Here is an 18,033-nt window from a genome sequence, read left to right as displayed (position 1 = left end):
TAATGCTCGTTCTAGACACTATTAGAAAGTCAACTTAGAATATCTCTATAAGATGCATGCAGACATAACCCTTGTGGATTCAGGGCTGGGGCTGCCCATGACTCATGAGCATCATGGCATAGGTAAAAGGGAACAAGGAGCTTTTCTCGGCTAGGGCAATCTCAGAGTCCAGTGGAATTATATTCGCTGGAACCAATCCTGTCCTGTAACTTCATCTAAATCAAAATCCGAATCATCTCATTTAATTTACCCCCTCGAACACACATTCCAACAGGGTCCTAGATTCAAAAGAGTACTAATTATCACCGGTGCATTTCTTCAAAAGCTAATTTCAACTCTTGTATGTAGAACCATTTTTCAATAGCGAAAGAATACTTCTTTGCCCCGGCCCTCTCATTCTCCATAAACTTTGGAGCTTCTAAATATACCTATCAAATCTCTCTTACTTCTGCTTATGATTTAAGAGTATACAGGCTAAGTAGTCACATGCATGATGATTAATAAGATTAAGTCAACCAGAACCAAAATCTAATGAGAATTGTACGAACATCTATGAGGAAAATTTTGAATGCAATTTTTTTTGCAACACCCCTCTCACATGGTATGTGACGTACACATATATGGAGCCCACATCATGAGAGAGAGCGTTACAAATAATCGTTGCATTGAAGATTTTTTCGATGAAGTGGGCAACGACGGTGGCTTGCAGTATGGCAATCTTGGTGGTCAGATTTTCTAGTCGCTTGTGATCGAGGTCCGAAGTGTTGGATCTTGGTGGTCGCTTTTGGGGTCCGACCACTTGTGGGGTTCGCGGCGGCGCAGGTTGTCGGTTGTTTTCTTCTTCAGCTCTGGCGGCTAGCTTTCTGATTTTGGTGTGGTGTGTGCATTGATTGAAGATCAAACTAATCGGAGATCGAAGACCTCCGGTTCGGGGCATAGCAAGGTTTGTCGAAACCGCTCGAGGTGCTGTGTTTTCGTTCGGGCTTGTCTGAGATTTGACATGGGTTGCTCTGGTGAGGGCGTCATTTTGTCAAAGGCAGCTGCTTTTGGTTGCCGCCAGAGTGTTGTGGTCGGCCCAGATTAGGGGCTGTAGATCCGAGTGTGTATATTCGAAGGACGGTGTTGGGTGCTGACCCTACTTGCAGATGAGGATCTCTTAGCCCTCATCGTTTCCGAGTTTGTTAGGTCGAAAGACAGTGTTCAGGTGTTGACCCCACCTACTGACAGATAAAGTTTTGGGCTGTTTTTGGGCATTATTGTAGTTGGGTTTTAATTATATTTTGGCGTTTTTTCGCGTTGTCATTCAATCTTTGATTTGACTCCTCCGACTTGATATATCTATTGTCAAGTTTCTTAATAAATTTTTTGCCTATAAAAAGATAACTATGTGATGTAGCAGGGAGCCTTTGTAACATTTTGTGCAGCCCAATAGATAAGGTTTGTTTATGAGTTGCTGACTACTGTCTTCCTCTTCTTTTGCAAAACTAAAGGAAAATAGGTTAATGCAATGAACTTATGTCATAATTCCAGATCCCACTTCTACTCACTATTCGGACACTTAAATTCTTTCAGTGAATAATTTTTTAAAAATTTGGACCATCCAAAACACTTTTGAATGCGCGCGATTGAGCGCCGTAAAATATATTCACGGCTCCGCAGTAATAAAAGTTTTTCTCTAGAACTAAATAGATATAAAATCTATCTTCCCGAAGCACCAAAAAAATAAATATATAGGAGTAGTAAAATCCAGACTGAGATTAAAATTGCAAAGTTTTTTGTATAGAGATAAATTTGTAAAAAAAGATAGTTATAGGGACTACAACTGTAATATATCTTCTAACATGCCCCTAAAGTTTCGTTTGGTTCTTGAAATTCAGGATAAACCCTAACCCCCTCTCTGTGTTTTCTCTGTCATCAAAATCATTTATACTGACGAGGATTCACCCCTAAGATTCGTATACTCAGCAACAGAGCGCGATGTCTACGCTCGAAATCGAAGCCCGAGAGTAAGTTCTCTTTCACCATTAGGTTTCCTGGTTTTTTGTTTTCCAATTTGACTCTGTTTTTTGGAAGAACTTAATTCGACCTTGTTTGGCTGTCGGAACAAATCTTTCTGGTTTACCTTAACGGAGCTTTAGTTTTTTCAAGCTCAAAATTTGTCGAAATTCACAGCTTTTGTGTTCCTCTATTGTCCCCCTTTTTCTCAGCAACCGCACTGAGCTAAATTAGTGGAACGCGAATCCTGTGGAAACCTTATATCCAGCCCAAAACCAATTGGCACCAAGTGGAGAGGTCCCTTATGTTATTAAGTGATCTCCCATTCCATAGCCAAGCAATGTGACTACTCTTGAACACCCTCCCTCACGTGCAACCGCATTTAGGTCTGTCATGTGTAGCTACTTTTTAGTCTATCTTTGTGCAGAGCTGTTTTTGGGTCTGCCATTGTGGGGTGTGGAGTGTGTGCATTGGCAATACACTTTCCAAGGAAAGATATTTATGATTTTTGTTCACGTAGCTTTTGTGAATTGGTCATGAACTTTCCAGGAAAACATGCTGATAGTTGTTCACACGTAGCTTGTTTCATTGCAGAGCGTTTCGAGAGGTAACTTGGGGTTCTCCAAGTTGCAATGATTCGATGGAATCATGATAGTTATATTTCTCTTTGGGCTCTTTTTTCCTTTTTATAGGTTTCGATAAATTCCGATTTTGTACTTCTTGCTTTATGTTTTTTGGTTAACCTTTATAGATAAACTTTTCTGAGGAAGCAAATGGTGAATGTCTGAGGGGAACAAGTTTTCCTCTGCCTCCTTTTGTCTCAACCTATATTTTACCGTGAAACATTCTCAAATAATGGGAAGAATTCTCTCTTTAAACATTGCAGCATCATTGTTTTCCAATCTATGGTTAACAGGTTTTGTATCAGTTCGCAGTTTATGAAACGATGGAGACCGTATTAACAAGACAAAATTGTAGTCTATCTATCCTTCTTAATGTTTCTTGACGCATGAAGCTATTGAGAGTCACGTCTAAACTTATCATTCATCTAGTGTCTTCTTCTCCTCTTAGTTATTTCTTAGAATTATCAGTGACCTTAATGCACTTTAATTTGACCCTCGTAATTCGATCTTTGGCGTGGAAATGCTCCTTTCAAATTGAGTCTTTGCCTGGTACTCAACTTATAAGAAACTTAGTAGTATAAAGTTATAAATGTGGTCCATGAAAGGAGAACCAATACTTTTGCACAGCTCAGTAATGTAAGCGTGTAGGAAGCAAATTTTGCGCCAAGAGATTGCCACAACTCTTTCGTAAACTTGTTGATTCACTATGAAAACCATAATAGAATCACCAAGAAATGCGGTGGCAGGGTTCTTGGGGTCCTCGACATCTCATCCATTGGCAATAATATTTATGGCTTAATGGAAGCATATGTTAGTCTTTTTGTCCCGTGAACATGGCTATTATTACATATCCACATCCTGCATTATCTGGGACAAATGCAAATTATCATGGACTGTCAAGTTATTTTGAACCACTATATTCTAATCTGTTTTGTATTTTCCATTGCAGTGTGATTAAGATAGTTCTTCAATTCTGCAAAGAAAATTCTTTGCATCAAACTTTCCAAACATTACAGAGTGAGTGTCAGGTTTCTCTCAATACGGTAGACAGCCTTGAAACATTTGTTGCGGATATTAACAGTGGAAGGTGGGATACAATATTACCTCAAGTTGCACAACTTAAGCTTCCTAGGAAGAAACTAGAAGATCTCTATGAACAGGTATGTATTATGTCTTTAACCAGATAACACTGTTTCTTATCTGCTTTTACTACATTTTTATCTTGGGTTTTGAAACCCTGTGACGTGTTGGTCTCTTGAACTTAAAGTTTTATTATTTTGATGCCTGAATGATTACTTGACGTCTATGTAATATACACATTAATAGCAGACTGTTCTCCTTATGTTATTTCATTGGACTTCTAAAAAGATGCATTTTGTGTGGAGTTTAGGCTTGAGATGTTTGGCAGAATGGATCATTTGTCTGAGCAAGCATCAATTTTGGCAAGATTGCTCTGTAAGAGTCTTCAAATAGAGAAATGTCGGAGGACAAAAATAAATGCACTTGAAAGTCCGTTGAATTTTGTTCTACATTAGGAGATGTATGGCTTTGTAAGGAGTTTGATGTCGACTGTATATTTGCCTGTTCCTTATGCTTAAAGAATGACAACAATGTGGTGTTTGATCTTGGCATTGTAGATCAAAAAACAAAAAGAAGATCTTGGTAGTGGTTTATTCACCCTCTCTGAAAGATCTGTTAGTACTTCCATCTGTACCTTGAAATCCAACTGAAAGTACACAATTAGTTGGCATGTGTTTGAGAAACTACCAAATGTCATTTCATTATCATTAAATTAATAAATTTCCTTTGGTTAGAAGTTACGAAGTACTTTGGGGACCTGACTAAAGCATATGTGTTGCTGCTGCTCGAGAATCTGAAAATTGGGAGCTGACAAGTGTATGTTCGACAGTTCGAGTCAATTAGTTATTAGGAGAACTTTTTATCACTTACTTTCCCCATTTTCTGATGAAGTCAATGAGAAGCATAAAGAAGGATAGACCACAAAATGTTGTTCGAGATTTTCAATAACTATATATCACAGATTCACAAAAATTGCAGCTAAAAGTGAGCATGAGCTGTCCTGAGACTTGTGAAAGCTGCTAATATGAAGTTTTGGTAAAATATTGGTGACAATTTTTTAGGAATCATTACCCGTAACATTTCACTGTATATTCCTGTAATGTGCCAATACTATTGAGGAAGTATTTCCGGTGATGTGCAAATATTCTGACAACTTAACATTGGACACCAAATTCTACACAATTGTCCACTTAGATAGTTCCATCAGAACGGAGCTTATGTTGTCCTGTGGGCCTTCATGTATATCACATATTTGGCTGTGGCATTCCATTTGCCTTTCAGGATGATTGCATTCACCACTTATGTTTTTCCTTTCCTTTTTTTTTTTTTTTTGATGGTACTTTAATTGTAAAGGTGGCCAGCTCTTTGAGGGTTAAAACAATGAAGAGTAGGTTGATCCAAAACAAGAACTGAACTGCAGAACTCGTTCTATGTTAAGTTGGTTAAATGGATGAAGGTTGAACTGGGAGAAAGTTGCAATGACCCAAGCCTAATCAATGGGTACCTAGACTTCTTAGGCTTGCGAACACGGCTGTAAATCTAATGGAAATTGAACACCTCTCAATTATTCAATCCTGCCTACGTCATATGTATTCACTCCCTAGCCGGCTCCTTAACTATCTGAGCAAGGGACATGTTTGAACAGCTTACTTTAGGCTTGACTCTGGTTCGGGCTGAGTTCGAACATCTTAAGCATTACTTGGGTTGAGCTCAAACACGGTAAAACTCCACTTAGCTTGGTTCAGTTGTGGCCCAATACATTGATAGAACAAACCTCCCCCCACCCTCCTTTCTCTGGGTTTGCTTTGTTCATTGATTCCATTGATAGGTTGATTATTTGAGACCAAGGTTTAAAAAATTTCAAGTCCGACCTCGAGTTTAGGTTTTCCACACGAGTTTGGATTTGGCTCATTGTCATGTGTTAATCAAGACTCTCCAGTACGGTCCATATAGTCCTAGTTTTCTAGTTGTAAGCATTTGAGGTGAATAATAGAAGAAAAAATTCTGTTGTTGCACGTGCTCTGCTAGCATGTTCTAATGTACTTCCTTTTTCCTCCTGAATTTCCAGATTGTTTTGGAAATGATCGAACTTCGGGAATTGGATACTGCACGTGCTATATTAAGGCAAACCCAGGTAATGGGCGTCATGAAACAAGAGCAACCTGAAAGATATTTGCGAATGGAGCATCTCCTTGTTAGAACTTATTTCGATCCGCATGAGGTTAGATTGCCTTTCTGGCTCAATAACTCTTTAATCTCCTTTTCTCTACTCATCGGTATTACAATATAGTTGACCGCATTTTCTGCAGATGGATCCTTCAATGATGTTTTTTTATTACTGCATTGGGAAAACTGTAATGATTATTTAGTATTTACCATGAGAGGTGTAATCAGCCTTCTACACAATTTCTATTGGGTTGTACTGTTTGTATTGGTGGTAGAAGGCTGAACTTTTACTTCATTTTGATACTTTTCAGTAGTCTGCACAGAAGCTGCTAGATGTACTGTGTGATGCAAACTCTATATTTGTATGGGTTGTACCATGTCTTGGACATCCGAGTACTTCAGTGCAATCCTAGTTGTAGGGCACTTATCATTATTGTATTAGAAGAGATATAAGCATGGACTAGTTAATGTGTAGCAGGAAATATGCATGTCATTTTATGATCTTTTTTTTGAAGAGACATCTTTCATGATCAATCAATTTTCTTTTATTCAACCATCTCTGGGTTCTTATCTAAGAAGTTAGAAGTCTGTAGCACCATAGTGATACATGGATCCGTTAGTATTCTGTTAGAATCTTGTTGCTTTCTTGTTTTCATTCCTATAAACATACACTTGGGCGAGGGTGATAGTGAACAGCTGAAGACCAACTTAATGTGTTGCTGCAAAATGTGGTGGTTGACCGTGTAAGTTTTCCCTGGGTAATTAGATAGGGTACTTTTGGGTCCTAGATTATCGTGTTTATTGCTGCAGTGGATTATATTTGACCATACTGTAGTGAGTTTTTGTTCGGTCACTGCAGCAGTGAAATAATTTGTTTTCATGTGTCTGGTTTCTTAGGTTGTCAACTTGTCATTATCTGTCAAATATTGTAGTATCTGGCTTTTGTATTCTCCTGCAGAATTTTTTTTGTTAGCATTTTGGACGATGTGCAATTATGGTTCTTGTAATTTGGGTTCTAATTGCTTCCATACTCTTTGCATGCGCAGAGTTGGGTCTCCCTGTTCTTTAACTTTACAAGAAGAAACTTGGTATTATGTAATTGTCTTGTACTTCATATAATTACTAACACAGTAACACTACTATTTTTTTTCCCCAGGCTTATCAAGATTCAACAAAAGAGAAAAGACGTGCACAAATAGCTCAAGGTTTGAGCATTCTCTTCCTTTCTTTGGAGGGATTCATCAAAATGATGTGTATGCATGTACCAAACATTATTCTGACAGCTAGATCCAGTCTCCTGATCCAGTGTTTAGGAAAAGAAATATCACGCTTTTTCTTTCAGGAAGGAGAAACTAATAAAACATATTGATTGTAGCCAATAAGGGCTGCTACAGTGAACAGAAAATTGGCATCCCATGAGAGATATATGCGGTTCTTTCATATGATGACAAATGCTCAAAGAAGGCATAATGATGCAAAAAAGACCAAATTGGAAATAGGAAATTAATGAAGAACATGGTGATTAGGTCTTCTATTTAGCGGGTAAAAGGAGGACAGCAACCTATAATTTATGTCTTAAAAGCCTCTGTGAAATGCCATGAATGATCTTGAGATGGGTAACGTTCGAATAATCATGCGGAATGGATGAGAAGAAACCTTTTAGAGATAAAAAAAGTAGTTGCTCCACCTGCCAAATGTTCTCAGTATTACTCCCCAAAAGATCTGTAGCCACTGGGTACTTAATGAGAAGATGCCGAACTGAGTCTCCATCACTTTTACACATCGAACGCCATTTCATAATCACTTATGTACGTGCCCCAAAAGCCACCTTTGACTTGAATCTCCTCGACCTTGTACTCTTCCACCCCAAAGCATCAAAGCCCTCCCTTATTCCTGGGATCCCATCTGACAAGTTGCAGTGATTCACCAAGTTATTCATCTCCCCATGAGACTACCTCCTTCCAAGAGAAGTATGCAAAAAGTTAGTGGCCATGGAAGCTCCTTTATTTAGCACAAGTGGCTTTATTGTACATTGAGAGGGTCCAACAGGAGTCACTGACTTCCAAAAAATGTAAATTATGATATGTGTTTTCAAAAGGAATGACCAAACTCAATGAAACTAGCACTGCAAAGTCTAATCAACCTACTTCTTAAATTAGCACTGCAGCTGTGGAAAGAGCTTTTTCAGTGATGAAATTGATGAACACTGTACTGCCTAGGTGGATGGAAGATCAATGGATGAGGGATTCTTGGGTTCCTCAATGTGTTCCATGGAATTGATAGAACGATTCCAAAATGTGAAAATTCTGTGTAAAATGTCATGTATTTACGTGAGACTATGGAATTATATATGAAGTTTGTCATAAAAGTTTGAAGCCTTATTTGAATTTGTGATTTTATTGGAAATAGGCAAGATGCCAAGGAACTTTTGTTTTTGATAGCCTGATCTCACTTGGCCTTTATAGGAATCCAAGAGAAACATTTGTCTCTGCCTCTAAAGAGATCTAAAAGTACCTTTAGTCATATTAGTGAATCTCCTATCATTGGTCTGTGTACAGGGATTCAGTTAAAAGCAGTAGTAGAATAAGTCTCCACAATCAAATGGAGACATGTCTGTAGGGAAATTCAACCTGTTACGCCATCACTAAAATGGTTAAATGTCCAAACAATTTCTGCGGTTACTTCCATTTTTTTGTTTATTTATGTTGTTAGGTTTCCAATTTCCAAATAAGATGTGAACCATACAGCAGATTTGAGAAACTGGCTGAGATCAATTTTTTGAGGCATATAATGAACCCTAGTGAGAATTCGAATTGAAAGTACGTAGAAGTTGGCTTGTTGATTTTTCTATTTTGGTCTTCGACTTGAAAGTATTTATAGCCTCTACGTGGCCAACAAAATAAATGATGAACCTAGTGAGAATTCGACCTCAGTACAGTAGTATAGATTTTACTTTTCTTGCATCCTTATTGAGATCAAATTTGGTTGTTTGTTGGGAACAATCTGAATCTGTTTATCCTTTCGAAGTACTTAAATTGAAGCATTTGTTAGTCATCCGTGATTTCCGATTTGCAAAGAGGATTCAATCATCTAGGCATTTCTGACAGTGGACGTCATTGTAAAAACGTGAAAGCGGTAGGTTATTGGTGAGAACAGTGAGATTGAATACTGAAATATACTCGTTTGTGTTATACAATTATGAGATATGCATGACCCCAAGGAATAGTTTTACAAAAGGTTGTCAATTGGTTCTGCTGCTCTTATTCTTATCCATTTTCACTATTCCTTTTTTTTCAGCTCTCGCTGCAGAGGTTTCTGTGGTTCCGCCGTCACGACTAATGGCTCTAATTGGTCAGGCTTTGAAGTGGCAGCAGCACCAAGGTTACGTTTTATTGAGCTATGTTATTTAACAGAGATCTATTCCTTCTCTCTGCCTGGATGTATAAATTTGAACTGGGAAAATGCAAGTTTGACTTTCTGAATATAAAGGATAAGAATAAATTCACCAATTTCCAATATCCATGTTTGTTTACTTCTCTCTCGTTACCCATTCTCATGGATATCACTGGTTGCTAAACTTAAGGGAAGGGAGATGCAATGTAAATGTGGAAGACGCCAGTGCTTGGTAGCACTTTGAGAGTTGTGCCTTCATACAAAAGGAAAGGAGAAGAAATTTCAACCAATTAAGCTTCGTTTGGATACAAGTAGCATAATGGAAATATCTCCCTGTAAATCTCAGATTAAACTCGAACTGGAAAAGTTTCGGGGAGTTTTTCATTCTATTTTATATGTGATTTGTTGAACTTTGTTGAACTTATCATTGTCTGATAATTGTTGCGCAACACTTACAAAGATAAAATGAAAAAATATTCTCCTGATGCAACAGTTTGCATTGCTTTCAACTCTTACTTCTGGCTAGTTGACTTCAATGACTTTATAAACATCATACTTAGTAAATTGATATACATATTTCTTCTATTTCAGGGTTGCTTCCGCCAGGCACACAGTTTGACCTATTCCGAGGGACGGCTGCTATGAAACAAGATGTAGATGATATGTACGCGACAAATCTTGGGCATACTATTAAGGTAAGCTGTAGATGTCTCTCTTCCTGACACTTATTTTGCATTTATGAATCTGATCTTAATCTAACCCTGGAGAATACATATACGTGAACATGTGTTGTATGTGATTTTTTTTTATAGACAAATCTAATCTGGAAATTGAATACATTCCTGCTATTTTTCTGAAGTATTGAAATCCTAAGACGATGGCTTTTAATAGCCATTTTCAAAAGAAAAACCTAGGCTGCAGACGAATGTACTTGTGTTGTTTGTCTGTTGATATTTGAAATGCCCAGACATGTTTTATTTCTCCCCCCCCCCTTTTCTGTTTCATAGGGAAGGATCTGTGAGATCTTAAGCTTCTGGTCTTGTATTCTCGAAGCTAGGCATTTGTCCAAAGTAAACTAATTGATTCCTGAGATCTGATAAGCCTTAAGAAATATGTAGATCCATGTGCTAGTGGTTGTAGTACATTTCCTTATTGTAATTTTCTAAAGATTTTGTTTTACTTTCTGGCAGAGTGAGGTTGTGAGAAAGCATCAGTGATTTTTTGATCATTTCCATGCGCTATAATGTTGTTTTCGCTACCCTTTGTTTTGCTTCTATGTTAATATAAAATTAGGTAAGATAATCCATCAGAATGAAGGAAAAGAGAACACAGCATTTTTATGGTTTATGTTCAACATAGTTGCAAAGATCTTGGGTAATCAATTCAGCATGTAGTTTTTCCTTCATAGTTGCATGCTTAATTGTTGTTAATAGACATTAGCCTCAGAATTCGTGAAATCATGTTTTCTGGCGGTGTCTTGCTACAGTTTGGAAAGAAAAGTCACCCAGAATGTGCGCAGTTCTCACCAGATGGACAGTTCCTTGTTTCTTGCTCTGTTGACGGATTTGTTGAGGTATGCACAATCAGAACTTGCATTGCTGACCACTAAGAATTTGTTCATATTATGTGAAGAACTTGTATGGTTTTGTACCAGGTTTGGGACCACATAAGCGGGAAGTTGAAGAAGGATCTTCAATACCAAGCTGATGTGAGTATTTTAGAGCCTATTGTTTTTCTATTTTTTAATTTGTGTGGACATATTTTGGACTATTTAGTTTTGAAAACCTTATGCTGTTGTTTTGTTGAACTAAGCCTGATTTGAGTTACCCAGTGTGGAATACATGAATCTTCTTTGCCTTGTTGATGCCATTCTTTAGTTAAACCGCGTGCCACTTTGCCTAGGATTCCAGCTTGGATGACTCTCTCGCTCTTCCCATAATTTACTCTCAATGTTCGCAATATAATGCTTCGCAACGCATCTTTTGAGTTATACATATTTACTTAGAAGGGTTGAAATAATCTTCAGCATTTATGACCAAAACAATCTAGTCGTGTAATCTTCAGCGTTTACTAGTGTTATCCTTTTTTTTTTCTTTTTTTTTTTTTTTTCCCTTTCTCGTCCTGCTGTACTGGGCCAGTCACATAAATTGCCATTTGCTGCACACACTCTGAGAAATTGCCATTTGCTGCACATACCCTGAGATCTTCTCAGTGGCCCTATGAACTGCTCTCTGATCAGAATTCAAGGCCTCCGTAAAAAGGATTAAAAGCAACAGGGATAGGGAATCACCTGCTTCAGACCCATTGATTGTGGCAGCAATTATCCTTAAAGCTCATAAGATCTGGAACTTAAAGCTGGAAATCCTAACTATCATGGTTATATGCTTTTTCAAACCTATATGATCCATTTATTGTATCCTTTTTCAAATAACCAAAAAAATAAGATCTGGAACTTAAAGCTGGAAATCCTAACTATCATGGTTATATGCTTTTTCAAACCTATATGATCCATTTTTTGTATCCTTTTTCAAGTAACCAAAAAAATAGTATTTTGGCCAGTCTAACATTTGGACTACCCTCCAGTCCACCACTATTGGGCCGCCCCACCAATCTCTGACCTTGTCTCCAAAGGCATCTGCTAGTAGCTACATGTTCTCTAATTCGAAAGTAGTCTTACTCTTACCGCCTTTGTGCTGCAACTAGCCAACAAAATAGGTAACTGATTGAAGGTTTATACTTTAATACTCTTAGTGCATTGAAAATGTTGAGTTGGTGCTATTGTATGGAAGACTGCTCGCTCTTACGGATATTGCAGTTTTTGTTTTATATAGCCTGACCTTTTTCTTCAATTTTTTGGTGCCTTCTTCAATTGATCTATGGTGCTGTTACCTTTTCTTTATTTATATGAGATACTGTTTGAACATTCCTTGATTTGAACTTTTTGTCGTTTATTGTGTCTTATGATTCTTGTTAGAGGTGGCGCTACAATTGAAGGATGCTATGCAATTGAATACGCTCACAAATAACTAAACTATGTAGATAGCAGCTAATTCTAAGTAAACCACTGCTTTGAACACCCCAGGCCACAATGCTTGAACATTCACCCACAATATTTGAACACATGTAAAGCCTGAAACTATAATGATAGAATCCAAAATCAATAGATGGCAGAATTACTGAATGGCCAAGGCAAAATATAGGATAAACTGTTAGTGACCCTAGCCGAGCCCTATTGCAAGGGAATATAGTAGAAAACTTATTACTTAATCGTAAAGTCCGTGCATGGGGATTTTGGTGCAAAATTTTGGCGATTTGTCCGAAGTGAACCCCACTATACAATGAGGGATCCAAGTGCATCGAATTGTCCAGACACAGAATTCTGAAATGTAACATTGCTCTTAATTTATCTATACTGAAAGGTTGATTAACTAATTCATATGAATTTCTTTTTCTTTCCCCCCTCTTTTTTGAATGATACGAACAACAAAAAGAAGTAGATGGGTAATTTTGGAAGCTTAAAGATTTTTAAGTTCAATAATTGCTTTTCTTTAAAAAAGTTAGATTTCTATGGACAAACAAATTTAGATGGATAGGTTGAGTTGAAAAGTTTAAGTTTCTTATTGACAACCCTAAGGAAAATATCTGGAGCCGCGACTAATCGTGTCTGTCTCTGTTTGTGTTAATATGGTTGTACTACGAATGCCTGCAATAGTAGTTCACCAAAAAAAGAAGGTAGTTTGCATGGCCAAGAAATTCTGGATGTAAGAATTTGAATAGTAGGATCTGGATGATCCCACTTCTGCTTGGTTATGTCAAAGTAAGAAAATTTATAGCTCCATCACCATTGTTGTCTGAATTTGTGCGTTCATCACATGGTATTTTCCCAACAGGAGACATTTATGATGCATGATGATGCTGCCCTTTGTGTTGATTTTAGTAGAGATTCTGAGATGCTGGCATCTGGGTCCCAAGATGGAAAAATCAAAGTAAGTTTTAGGTTTATCTACGGGTTGTGATGCGAATCCTCCTTCATAAACGTTCTTATGATAGGCCTTGTTCGTTATCTTTTTGTGTATCCTTTCTCCCGTTTGCTTCATACTTAGATTGCAAGCATACTGTAGACTAATGAAGGGCTTCCTGTACCAGTTTGCACAATCATAGGTGGGCTTGTTCTTTGTTAAGGGAGTGTAACCCTTCTTTGAGTAAATTCTTGGACATGTTAGATATTTTTGGGGTATAGAGGGGTGTTTCGGGCCTTTTATGTTTATATATATATTTTTTGATAAGTAAATAATTATATTAGAATGAAGGCATTAAGGAATGCCACCCGTAATTATAGGGCCTTTTATTTTTTATTTTTTTATTGCTAGCTTTTTTATTTATTTTGTACATGGGCGGCACCCCCTTGATGCCTTTTCAATAAATTTTATTACTTATAAAAAATATAAAAAAAAACCTTGTTTCGTAAGAGGTATTTGACTTGACTTAACAACAGAATGACCTTTGGATTTTGGACCAAAATGTCAATTACGATGTTTGGATGAGTGGCTGTGTGGTGTTGAAGTGGTCCATGTTTGGTGAAGTCCTACATTGTCTGGGTACAATAGTAATGCGCAATATATTAGCGCAAGGGCACTCTCCCTCAAAGGCTAGCTTTTGGGGTTGATTGAGGTGAAGTGGACCAAAATGTCAGATTGATGCGTCTTAATTAGTAGCATGTGCAATGTTGAAGTGGTGAAGTCACATTGCTTGAGGGCAAAAAATAATGTGCAACATATAAGCATGAGGCCACCCCCACCTCGCAACAAAATCATTGGTACTTGCAAAAACCAAATATACCTTGAAATAAAACACTAATGAGTAATGAGTAGAAAGTAATAAATGTCGGAAGAATAAACAATGAAACATGTAACTATCACACGAAGTGAAAGAAGCAAAAGCAGGATAAATGAAATCTAGAATTTTAGATACTTTTATCGTAAAAGAATTTCTCCTTCATTTCCTCAAGATAACAGAGGTTTTAATAACTGGATTACTGAAACTGATAAACTGTTCGATCCCTAAGCTGTGATTAGTTTAACAAGAAGTGGATAATAGTCCAAGCGAGCATCCTACATTAATTAGCAAATCATGAGATTATTGAGATTAGCCATTGGTTGAAGTGAGTTATTGATTATGTCTACTAGAATTCGTTGATGGTCAACTAAGCAATTTTTAGTATCAAAGAATCTTGATGCAGCCTGGTTGCCGTTCACGTTAGTCAAGCTGCCAGGCATGTATTGGTCTAAAACATTGGAGAGTGCACAGTGTAACTGATTTGACAACTTCCTGTTAGAATTTGTCACCATATCTTTCTTGGTACTATTGCATGCTTAAAAAAAACCTCAGTTTTGTTCAGTTGGCTATCATATTTTGATCATATACTTACTATCAATGAAGCATGTAATTTCTGTCAGTAGCAATAGTAGCTTCGCTTATTCAATGTTATTGTTATAGGTTTGGCGCATAAGGACTGGACAATGCTTGCGCCGCCTTGAACATGCACATTCTCAGGGTGTCACCAGTCTTACCTTCTCTCGAGATGGAAGTCAGCTATTAAGCACATCATTTGATGGCACAGCAAGGTTTAACTGAACAAATATGCATCTATTTATTTGGCTTGTAACCTAGTGCTTTTGATGTACATGATCCATTGATTTTTAGCTGTACTTGTTTTATTTTTCTGCTGATTGGGTTTGTAATTATTGATGTACTTATTTCCCATCTTTGATTAATAGCTGCTATGGTTGTAAGAGTGGGTAATATTGACTAACAATAAGGTAGGCGAAACTTGCTTCCTTTTCTGAGACTCTAATGTTGTGTTGTCTCGTGTTTGGTGTAGAATCCATGGCCTAAAATCAGGGAAATTATTAAAGGAATTCCGTGGACATGGATCCTATGTGAATGATGCCATCTTTACGAGCGATGGAGCTCGTGTAATTACTGCATCTAGCGATTTTACTGTCAAGGTAGGTGTATTTTTTATTCATCATGGCTCAAGTAGCGAACCCGGTGCTTCTTTCTCCTGTATGAGTAATGTGGCAGTCTGCTCTATATAGGTTTGGGACGTCAAGACTACAGAATGTCTGCACACATTAAAGCCACCACCTACTTTAAGGGTATTTCTTCTCTTGTGACAAAAATTGCAGCTCTCATCTAGTATAACATTGAACCTGTTTTACATTTCAATGATCTTTACTATTCCTCAAACCCTATTCTATGTTTTGTAGGGAGCTGATGCGTCAGTGAATTCTGTCCATCTTTTTCCTAAAAATACAGATCACATAATTGTGTGTAACAAGACTTCGTCAATACACCTAATGACACTTCAAGGACAGGTATGCTTACACAAACTTGGGCAAGAGATTGTTATTTCATCGTTTTAGGTTCCTGTATTGAGAGATAGTGCAAAGGTGCAAACTACTGATCGATTACGAATTTCCCTCACATGTGATCCAGTATAGTTGAGACACAAATAAAACTGGGTTGGCAATGAAATGTCTGACTTGCTCAACATTGGACAGACGGGAAATTTCCGTTGTTGGACGTTGAATGGGCATGTAAGAAACACATATGTTACGTAGATGTGGTAACTAGGTGTCTCGCACTCTATAGCTATGGGTTTGGTCATATGTGGACTTGAGTGATAATGCTTCTGATGTAGTGATTTGACGGTGTTTGAGGAAGTAGTTGTCCTCACTGGTTGGTACCCAGCAACAACCACATTATGAAAAATTGATATCGCACTTTTGGTCAAAGAATTGATAAGAGTATGCCTTACCTTATATACCCACTTTTGATTTATCATGGAAATTTAGTTTTGAATTCAGACAACTTGTAGTTTTTAGATGGCTTAAACAATGTCGTCGGGCAGCCTATATAAAGCAAGAAGTTTGAAGAGTTCATCTATTGTTTTGTACTTTGCATAAAAAGCCACACGGAATTGGTGAAAATTGCTTTTTCTTGCTGGAAACCTAATTGGAGAGGGAACATCTCTTTGTGCAATAACTCATAGCGGTACTGCAATGCATGACTAGATAACAGCTACATATGGTGGCCTGAATTCCGGATCTACTCATAACACGTTGCTCCTGTGGTGGAATGCTTTGGAGTGTATACTCTGTAGATTATGTATCATTGATTTCTCAATGCATGTTCAAGTAGAATGTCTCATCTTCGAGTCACCTCTTATATTCTCATGTTTCATTTTGGCTTTGTGGTTAGCATAGCGATGTAAGCAGAAGTATGGTTTGTTTCGTATCGGTTGCAGGTTGTAAAGAGCTTCTCATCTGGTAAAAAAGAAGGGGGAGACTTTGTAGCTGCTTGTGTATCACCTAAAGGGGAGTGGATTTACTGTGTTGGTGAAGATAGGTATGGCCTGAAAGGATTATCATGCTTATTCTCACATGAACTGTATTATCCTGGAATGCCTTCATGATGTTTCAAGTATAGTTGGGAGAAAAATTTATCTGCTTAATATTACGAAGTTTGTCGGTTCAGTTATTAAGTAAATGACATGTAAATTTGTGCAGAAATATGTACTGCTTCAGCCACCAATCTGGTAAACTGGAGCATCTTATGAAGGTAAGCCCATACTCTTTTGAGGCTAAGAATTGCTATATTAGCAGTAAGTAAGGTGGACCAAGGTCGCAATTCGAATTCTAACTATCTGATCCAGGAATCAGCTTTCGCCTTACACTGACGTTTTGTTAATATTTCATCTTTTGGCAGGTCCATGACAAAGATGTAATTGGTATCACTCACCATCCCCACAGAAACCTCGTTGCTACCTATAGCGAGGACTGCACGATGAAATTGTGGAAGCCTTAGTCACTTGATTTAGGTTGCTGCAGCTTGTTTCGTTGCGAGTGTAGTTTCAGGATTTAGCTCTGTACTCTCAGTTCATCTATAGTCGGTCTTTGTTAAAAATATTTATCCCTTTCGTATTCTTTGTAGTAGGAAAGGTGCAATTATTTGTTAGAGATTTGTGGTGGTAGTTGAAGTTTTGTTATTATATAAAAAAGTTTCTCCTTTCTTGGAATTCTGTGTTACTGGTCTAGAAATTTTCTATAAAAGCTTCAGTTGCAGAGGTGATGGTTGTGTAGTTCATCATATTTATGATCTGCATCATATTTCCCTTTTCACAAGTCATTGAAGCCTATATGTGAAGATGGAAACTATGTAGAAAATGTGTTTGATCGATTCTTTTGCTGGTCAATGTTTTCTTTTTCTTATACCAGAATGGGTTATTTGGAAAGAGATTCCGGCAGTTGCACAGAGAGAGAGGTACTCCCTGCTCTCTAGTCCAAAAGGGTGCTTTTTTTGTCAGAACTATAAAACTTGAGTAATTTATCCACGCCTAATCGCCTATGTTCGGTTGGCAAATACCGGTTATAAGTAACCATCACCTCTGATAATATATTCACCATGAAACGGGGGTTGTATGGACTCAAAATTTTTATTGGAAGAAGCCCTGTCATCAGGAAAAAAGTTCTTTTTTTCCCATGCATTCTCATAAGAAGAGAAGTATTGTCTACTAGTAATGTAGAATCAGTTGAAAATAAGATGCTTTCTTGGAAAACAAAAGCCTCATAGAGAACGATGTTTGACCTAATAGAACTAGTTAAGACACAGCCAAATAACACAAAAGAAGGGATAAAATAGGACAGTTGGAGGAAGCCTGTACACAATAAATTGACTAGTGTATTTACTGATTCGGGAAATTTACAGGTGAATT

At 37.5% G+C, this 18,033-nt stretch overlaps 1 protein-coding gene across 1 annotated transcript; it reads left to right on the top strand.

The window, feature by feature from the left end:
• Window positions 1-1,834: 1,834 nt before the first annotated feature.
• LOC131309326 (suppressor of mec-8 and unc-52 protein homolog 1) lies at window positions 1,835-17,385 on the top strand. Its single transcript, XM_058335979.1, has 16 exons — window positions 1,835-2,006; window positions 3,568-3,778; window positions 5,767-5,919; window positions 7,021-7,069; window positions 9,162-9,245; window positions 9,849-9,952; window positions 10,744-10,830; window positions 10,912-10,965; window positions 13,148-13,243; window positions 14,754-14,881; window positions 15,139-15,265; window positions 15,356-15,415; window positions 15,527-15,634; window positions 16,567-16,667; window positions 16,829-16,880; window positions 17,028-17,385. Exons 1-16 carry the CDS (start codon window positions 1,978-1,980, stop codon window positions 17,124-17,126), a joined length of 1,542 nt encoding a protein of 513 aa, XP_058191962.1. The 5' UTR covers window positions 1,835-1,977; the 3' UTR covers window positions 17,127-17,385.
• The last annotated feature ends 648 nt before the right edge of the window (window positions 17,386-18,033 follow it).

This window comes from Rhododendron vialii, chromosome 12a, assembly GCF_030253575.1.
Source record: "Rhododendron vialii isolate Sample 1 chromosome 12a, ASM3025357v1".
Classification (NCBI taxonomy): domain Eukaryota; kingdom Viridiplantae; phylum Streptophyta; class Magnoliopsida; order Ericales; family Ericaceae; genus Rhododendron; species Rhododendron vialii.
This window is presented reverse-complemented; position numbering and strand designations above follow the sequence as displayed.

Excerpts from the sequence above, each read along its gene's own strand:
- LOC131309326 (XM_058335979.1), top strand. The coding sequence starts at position 1,978 with ATGTCTACGCTCGAAATCGAAGCCCGAGA. Across the intron at positions 15,416-15,526 it reads AGCCACCACCTACTTTAAGG|GGAGCTGATGCGTCAGTGAA; the intron begins GTATTTCTTCTC and ends TATGTTTTGTAG. Across the intron at positions 16,881-17,027 it reads AACTGGAGCATCTTATGAAG|GTCCATGACAAAGATGTAAT; the intron begins GTAAGCCCATAC and ends ATCTTTTGGCAG.